This window comes from Cyprinus carpio, chromosome A13, assembly GCF_018340385.1.
Source record: "Cyprinus carpio isolate SPL01 chromosome A13, ASM1834038v1, whole genome shotgun sequence".
NCBI lineage: Eukaryota > Metazoa > Chordata > Actinopteri > Cypriniformes > Cyprinidae > Cyprinus > Cyprinus carpio.
In genome coordinates this window covers 25847566-25856445 of record NC_056584.1, presented here as the reverse complement: position 1 = coordinate 25856445, position 8880 = coordinate 25847566, and the positions used below count along the sequence as shown (strand labels likewise).

General features: G+C 35.6%; 1 protein-coding gene across 1 annotated transcript in view; it reads left to right on the top strand.

The window, feature by feature from the left end:
- Positions 1–1537: 1537 nt before the first annotated feature.
- The window catches only part of acoxl (acyl-CoA oxidase-like), a 31637-nt gene continuing 24294 nt past the window's right edge, over positions 1538–8880 (top strand). Inside the window, exons 1-10 of the mRNA XM_042769511.1 lie at positions 1538–1756; positions 1932–2028; positions 2404–2490; positions 2884–2970; positions 3766–3864; positions 4184–4298; positions 4631–4717; positions 4807–4879; positions 5768–5900; positions 7103–7137. Coding sequence (XP_042625445.1) covers positions 1629–1756; positions 1932–2028; positions 2404–2490; positions 2884–2970; positions 3766–3864; positions 4184–4298; positions 4631–4717; positions 4807–4879; positions 5768–5900; positions 7103–7137 — 941 coding nt within the window. The 5' untranslated portion in view covers positions 1538–1628. The remainder of the gene's footprint in view (positions 1757–1931; positions 2029–2403; positions 2491–2883; positions 2971–3765; positions 3865–4183; positions 4299–4630; positions 4718–4806; positions 4880–5767; positions 5901–7102; positions 7138–8880) is intronic.

The window sequence follows — 8880 nt, the reverse complement described above, 5'->3', positions numbered from 1 at the left end:
ACATATTTTTTGTATATATGTTGTTTTAATAAAGCAGCGTATGTAAATAAAATATACAGTACATAGTTGACATATTTGCTACATAAAATACCATATAAAAATCACGTAGATCACACAGATATTCATATACCAATTGTACTGTGGGGATTTTATATGTTATAAACTTACTGTATATCTTCATCTACACAAAGAATGTACACATATGTGAATGTACACATATATTGCATTAGAGTAACATATGACAATATCACTGATGATATGGGGTAATATATGTCATATATAACATTTACATATAGACAGTAATTGGTTATGTTTTTTAAGGCCACGCTGACCTGTGCAAAGCAGCCAGTAGTTTATTAGTGTCTGCTTGCGTCTGCTCCGGCGCCTGGCTGTGCCATTGATAAGAATGGGAGGAGCAATCTAACCTTGATAGGACATAATGAAATTCAGTAGAGCTGTAGGCCACTTCTCTCATTCCATGTAATCATAATGCCTTCATTGCTGACTGTTATATGTTATCATTTTACAGTCTTCTAATAATATAACCCTTTGACTTTTTTTTATTAAATTGGCCAAGTATGGTAGGCCATACTCGGAATTGGTGCTCTGCATTTAACCCATCCAAGTGCACACACACAGCAGTGAACACACACACACCGTGAACACACACCCGGAGCAGTGGGCAGCTATATCCAGTGCCCGGGGAGCAACTGGGGGTTCAGTGCCTTTCTCAAGGACACTTCAGCCATGAGTATTGAGGGTGGAACAGAGCGCTGTTCATTCACTCCCTCCCACCTACAACTCCTGCCAGCACCGAGACTCGAACCTGCGACCTTCGGGTTACAAGTCCAAATCTCTAACCAATAGGCCACAGAGTTTATAAAAATTTCATAAACTCAAAAATGAAGCATATCCTCTCATATGATTTCTTGTAATTTATTACTGTTTTGATATTCAAGAGCAAGATACACAAAGGATAAAAAAGTTTTTACTCCACATTTTTCTATGATGCACATTTGTATTATTATTATGTTTTATTGCTATGTTTTATTTATTTATTGTTTATTTGTTTGGCAAAAAAGGGGAAAAAAAACACTTTTTAAAGGAAATAAAAAACTTTTTTTTTTACATTTTTTTTTTTTTTTTACGAAAATAGCTTTTTTTATCATCAGCATCTATATGTTATAATTTTACTTTAAAGATTTCGTAACCACAATTTTTTTTTGGAATTCAACATTTAAAATGAAACTTCCTATCATATGCGTTCTTGTAATTTATGATTATTTTGATATTAAAGGCCGGGCGAGATATAGCTACAATGCATAAATCGGCATTCACTCTTCAACAAATATCCAAAAGAACGTTTTTACATCGCATTATTAATATTCCGCAAAGATTTCAACTTTAAAAGTCTCTATTGTTATTATTTTACTGTTATTATATTAGTGTTATTATTTATTTTACAGTTCATAAATGAGTGCAAATGTATGCTATCCATCTAACAATCAGAATTAAACACGTGTATTGGCCGTGTTGCTGCGCAACGCGGTGACGTCATCCAAACGCGGAAGTGGACTGTTACAGTTGCAACAGTTACAGTGAAAGTGAAAACACGCGGAACTCAAGTCATGTTGTTATCATCCATGGATCAGATACAGTCCAGCAGCTTTGCCAGATATCTAGATGGAGAATTCTGGGAGATTAAGGATGCTTTTCGTGACGCGATTTCAGAGTGTGAACTGTTTCAATCCAGCAGGTAGGTAAGCCGTGTTTCCTTAAAGACTGATTCACGGGAGTTAATGAAAGGAAACATACTGTCACCTCTTCCAGACACACGATGGAGGCTGTGCACATTTCGCTAAGATTTAATAGATTTAAATCCATTTTGTGCTTCATTTGGATTTACAAGCATTCGCTGTGTTCTCTTGCAGTTATGAACTGACTCTGGATCAGAGCAGAGACCTGACTGCAGAGAGACTCTATCACTTGTTAAGACTGCCTTTCATGAAAGAACACCTTCGAAATCAGGTAAACAACACACACACAGAGAGAGAGAGAGAGAGAGAGAGAGAGAGAGAGAGAGAGAGAGAGAGAGAGAGAGAGAGAGAGAGAGAGAGTCTTCTGCACCTCTTCATTACGCATTCAAAAAGTACTATGGTGATATCATGATAAAGCTATGTTGTCATATGGTAAAAATGATTACACTTGGATATATTACTTAAATTCACAGGACATCATTGGTAGAAGTCCTAAAGCACGGTTTTACCATGGTACATGAGACAGAAAATGTGGTTTTGCCATGATATCATAAAACCCACTGCATCAAAAACATGCAGGCAGTACAATGTTGTTGTTTTTCTTAGTGTAATGCATATTGAAAATATATTATTTGCCTTTGTTTAGCTAAAAGAGAAGCAAAAAGGCTTCATAAACAAGAGTTTAGGCATCACTGAGATGATCTGCTCTGCTGACATGGCCACAGGAGTCAAGGTTTGTCCATTTTGAGCAATACACTGACAGAAATGGCGTAGAAATAATTTTCACTCAGAAATTGCTAGTAAATTTCACAAACGGTTACAAAGAAATGGCAAGTAACGTATTGAATTGTACTTGAAAATTTGAAGTAGAAAAACTGAAATATTTTCTTGTAAAATTATTATGACGGTGTATTCTAAAATTCCAGCTGCTTCATAATAAAGGTAATTACACTGAAATCAGCTTTGACAGGTTTTCTAACGTTTCAGGTTGCTGTTGTTTACACTGTAACTGAATTCTGAGCGGTTCTCAAGGCATTTGCATGTGGTGTTGGCATGCATGACACTACACATTTGCATTTATTCCACATTTGAATAGTCACACTGCACTCTCTGCTGTAACCCGCAGTTCGGTGTTGTGTGTGGACTGTACGGAGGTGCTGTCAATAATCTAGGCAGTCCAGAGCAGAAGATGAAATGGTATCTCCCTGTTTCAGTAAGTCATGAGTAAATTCTGTGCGCTCCAGACTTTGAAACACTCTCAACAGATGTGCACAAAAATGTTTGCAAGTCAAAGTCCTGGTCATTTTGATCTTCATGAGTTTGCACGTGTGTTTGTTTATTGCAACAATGGCTGAAATTATTGATTTAAAGGTATAGTTTACACAAAAATTAAAATTGGCTGAATACTTCCTCACCCTCAGGCCATCTAAGATTTTTATTTCTTCATCGGATTTGGATGATTTTAGCATTGCATCACTTGCTCACCAGTGGATGCTCAGCAGTGAGTGGGTGCCGTCAGAATGAGAGTCCAAACAGCTGATAAAAACATCACAATAATCCACACCACTCCAGTCCATCAATTAATGACTTGTGAAGCCAAAAGCTGCGTGTTTGTAAGAAACAAATCCCTGGTTAAGACGTTTTAACTTCAATCCTTTGCTTTTGGCTATAATACTTTGATCCATAATAACAAGTCCATAATCCATGATTAACGTCTTAACGATGGATTTGGTTCTTACAAACACACAGCTTTTCACTTCACAAGACATTAACTGATGGACTGGAGTGCTGTGGATTACTTGTGGATTATTGTGATGTTTTTATCAGCTGTTTGGACTCTCATTCTGATGGCACCCATTCACTGCGAAGCATCCATTGGTTAGCAAGTGATGCTATGCTACATTTCTCCAAATCTGTTCTGATAAAGAAACAAACTCATCAACATCATGGATGCTATTCCTTTAATGTCAATGCAACATGCCCTATACAGTTTTGTGTTTAATTGCAGGAGTTACAGTTTACAGGGATGTTTGCGATGACTGAGAGGGGCCACGGTAGCAACGTTCGAGGCATTATCACTGAGGCCCGATACAATCAATCCACACAGGTGATTCCCAAGTCTACAGGACTATCTGGGATCAACAGTGATTTCAATACGAATTTTGGAGGAATAGTTTACCCAAAAATATAAATTCTGGCGTCTGCAACTTATGTTGTAAACCCCTTTTGACATTCATCCTTACTTATTTAATAAAATACAGCTGACATTTATACAATTAAGCTCCAAAACGGTTAAAGAGTAAATTGAATTCGAATTGAAACTGTTGTTCACTGGAGATCTTAAACTTTTGTGACTCATATCCACACTTGAATTATTGCGAAACAGACAGAGTTGAGTTTAAATGTTTCTGATGGTGGTTTTGCAGGAGTTTATTATTCACACACCTTCCGAAGATGCTCAGAAAATGTACATCGGGAATGCAATGAAAGGACACTATGCTGCTGTGTTTGCTCAGCTCATTATAAATGGAGAATCTCAGGGTAAGACTGATGCAACGGCTGTTTATACCGACTTTACGTACTGAATTATCATCATAAGCCTGTCTGCACATTAGTTCATCATATCTGGCATGTTTCTAACAACTCATTTGTGCTCTTTTAGACATGTACCCACTGATTTAAATTGTATATGTGAACATGTGTGAAAATTTTGGTGTAATCTAAAAATGTTTGGAAAGCATAAACATGCTTATTTGAGACATGTATTATGCACCGATTGATCATTAACCCATGTGATAAACTTTAGCACATAACTTGTATGGATATGAACACCACCTAAATCATGCTTCTTATTGAGAAGATGTCTGTCTCAGGTCCCCACTGCTTTATTGTACCAATCCGTGATCAGAATGGAGTCATGTGGCCAGGAGTGACGACCACTGACATGAAGCACAAGGAAGGTAATGCAATAACACTATTTTTCAATACAGCCCTCCTCGATAATGATTTCAAGTCTTGACTGTTTTACTTTCTATGTGTTTTTACACAGGTCTGCATGGGGTTGATAATGGCATTTTGATATTTAATAACGTCCGGATACCACGGGAAAATCTGCTGAGAAAGTGAGTTAACGGACTAGGCATCGAACTGATTCGTGAGATTATATTAGGAATTCCCACAATCATGAAAAACCAGAAAATATCAGTTAAAGTGATAAAATTGTGATTTCCAAACCAATCCAAATTGAAATGAATAAAATCTTGAAATATCATGGACATTTCTATAGGGAATCTACTTTTGTTTGGTTGTTTATTTTTATATAATTTTTTTTTACATTTTTAAATATTTTATAGTCGAGATTTTTATGCTTATTATTAAATGATTATTCATTTTAAAAGTCCTTATCCATTAATTATGAATGACTGGAAAAAATAATTTAAATTCATTGATGTCAACAGAAATCAAATTAATTAAATAGTGATTATTTAAATAATTCTTTAAAATATTTAAACAACATCTAAATATTTTGCTATTATTATTATTTTTTTTAATCTAAAATGTAATACATTTTTAATTTCTATTTGGTTATGTATTATTATTTATTTATTGGATGGTAAGATGATTCTCAGAGGTTAATTAAAACATTAAAAATTAAAATTTGTTTTTTGTCAACATTATCAGAAAACACATATATACATGTGTATATATATATATATATATATATATGGCGAAAAATTAATGCAACTCTGGACAGGAATAAATGTTGTGACATTGAAGAAGCTTATCGAAATGATGCCACTGCGAATGCGTGCCATAATCAAAGCTAAAGGCAGTCCAACGAAATATTAGAGTGTGTGACTTTTTTTTTGAACGAGCAGTGTGTGTGTGTGTGTTTTTTTTTTTTTTTTTTTTATATATGTGTGTGTGTGTGTGTGTTTTATTTTGTAGTTTTTATTGTATGTAGGAGGGAATGCATGTCTCTCACAGCTCATTGTACTTGTGTGTTGCAGGTTTGGTTCAGTATCAGCTGATGGTTTGTACTCATCTCCTGTCCTCAGTAAAAGCAGTCGCTTCAATGCCATGCTCGCTGCCCTGACGCCCACCCGCCTGGGTCTCACTGTACAAGCCATGGCTGCCATGAAGGTTTCTACTCACCTCCACTCACATTTAACACAACAGTAATCAGTGTTATTACTCTGGAAACATGATTATTATGCACCATCACAAGCTTGCATCTCTGGGTGATGCAGTAAAGTCAGTGATGCTTCAGCTTCACCACAAGAGGGAGACATGCAATTATTTCTCAAGTGTAATATGGTGTTATTTTAGTATTATTTATACTATTTTAGTGATATTTTGACATTTATTTTTATATTTTCAGTTTTCATTTTAATTTTAGAAATTTTATTATGTGCCTTTGTTATTTTTATTAGTTTTTTATATTTCCATTGATTTGACATTTATTTTTATATTTTAACTTTTTGTGTGGCTAAATTAATGTTTAAATTTATTTAAAAATGTTTTAAATTAGTATTTTTGTTTTTGTCTGGCTGTTTAATGTTAGTTAAAAATCTTAAAACTTAAACAGAAACTAAACTTTCTAATTAACTTTAAACTATTTATTATTAACTTTATTTTATTCCAGTTAATTAAATAAATTAAAGGATTGTTCAGTTTACTCTCTCACCTGTATGACTTTGTTTTATTTGATTTACACTTTTTTTCTCAGTACACATTGTTTTAAAGCAGCTTTTCTGAAAATCATGATGTTAATATTTACAATATCTTAATATCTTCATGCCTTATAATTACATTTATCAGATCAGATCTGGACGATAATATAGTTTACATTTTGAGACGATACAAGCAATCAAGCAGTTGAGATTTGCTATATAGATTTATCACCCTATGCAAGTATTCTGTATGTATGCAGATAAGGTTGGACGTAATTATATATCCAAAAGACTCAAACAATAACATTTTGTGACAAAAAAAAGAAAAAAGGTAGTTAAGATTTGCTATATAGTGTATATATATCGCTTTACATGAGTGTACTGTATGTATGCAGATAAAGCTGGATATACTTATATTTCCAACTGTATATAAAGAGCTTAATGCTAATATGGTTATAAGAGCCGCTTGGTCATTCTGCTTAATATCTCATTTTGTGTTTCACAGAAGAAACTTACATCATACAGGTCATACAGGTTTTTAACAGCATGAGGATAAGTAAATGATCATTTTTAGGGTGATCTGCAGCTTTAATTATTAATTACATCCAGTAGCACTGTCTTATTAACTTGTTTTTGTAAAAATCACCTTTACATAGTGTGTTTTCTCTACAGCTGGGGCTCGTCATTGCAGTACGCTACAGTCACAGGTGGGATGTTAAAAAAAATCTGTGTGTGAATGTCGTGGCAAATTCATGTGAAATTTAGATGCGATGCATCGGTGGTAACAGATCAAAACAATTCCCTGTAATTATTTATCAGTGTTAAACAGTTGCGCTCCTTCAAGCGCATCAAAACTGCATCGACGAGTTTCAGAAGCGATTTATGTGGTTGTAGGGGAGAGAAAAATAAACAACAAGCTCTAGATATGAGTGAAAACAAAATGAGAGCGCCGTGACGTGTGGAGTTTCTCCTCACCGCAGAGAACATCCAGTTCAGAGGGATACTCTCGTCCGCGCCTCCGCTGCTGCTGCACATCTTCCTCACATGTGGCTTGGTGCGCGTGTGCGTGCATGTGTGCGTCTGCGTGGGCGATGCTGGGTGTCTCTGAACATGGCATCCCCAGGCTGAAAAAATACAGAAAGAGAGGAAATGTTTGCTTTCTATAGTTGCAGGTTTTCCATTTGCAAAACAGCTCTGTGCACCCACACGCACAAACATATCAGAGGAGGAACAAAGAGCCACAACTTGTATGAGCGCTCAGGTGTGAGAGAAAAACCGCACTCGCAGTTATCAGGCTCGGTGCTCTCAGCCCACCACACCTCTTCTTGGTTGGAGTTTATCTTATTACGACACACGCCACAAAGCCATTGCACTTCAGACTTTCTGAACGAGAGGGTTTAAGATTAAAAACAACAGCGTGCTGTCAAACAGTCGGTGGTCATGTTGCGCACATATGGCTCGCAGATTTGCTCGCAACGTTTGGGAGAAGCAGAGTAGAAGGTTGTTCGGTCAGTTGGTGGGAAAGTTAGTTATAAGGATAAGACTAGGCAAACAGACAGCGGCAGAGATTGATACGCAAGTTATACACATCTTCAGAAGTTACATACAATCATTTAAAGTCAACAAGAAATCAATCTTTGGACATGTTCATTGGTGCACGTCATTCCAAAGAAAATAGCTTTTGTCTTTGCTGTTTTTGATCATCATTTTACCATGCCGACTGTAAAGTTTTTGACTGACGTCACTGAGATCATGTAGCCATTTGTTCATGTTAACTAATACCAGTGTATGTATTTATATACTATTATAGCATTTTTTAAATATTTTGAATTAGCTTTTATTTTTATATTTTCAGTTTTCATTTTAGGTTTTGTTTTAGGTATTGTTACGTAATTGTCATTTTTATGATTTTTTTAAATATACATTTCTATATAGTTAATAGATTTTTATTTCAGCAGTAGTCAAGTCAAGTCTGCTTTATTGTCAATTCTTCCACATGTACAGCACACATACAGAGAATTGAAATTGCGTTACTCTCAGACCCTTGGTGCATGCAGATAACACTAACAGTAGAACATTAAATACAGATAATAAAATAAAAATGCACAAATATACAAATAGGTCATGTAAAAAAGAAAGATAAGTAAAGCAGCACAAGGTACATGGTAGATAGAGTGCAAACCAGTAACGTAAACAGTGCAGATATAATGACTGTAGTGCAAAAGGGCTAATTCAGTCTGATTAAAGTGTCAAAAATCTCAGAGAGCAGTTCTTTATTTAAACTTACAGAAGAGGTGGTTGAATGAGGTCAGTTAACTGCTGAAGGAGGTTGAGAGCAGACCAATGCTGTACAAAGTGTCTGGTGCATGTCCCAGTGTGTTAGTGATGCAGTTCGTCTGAATGCTCTCGATGGTGCCTCTGTAGAAGGTGCACATGATGGGGGCCGGGGC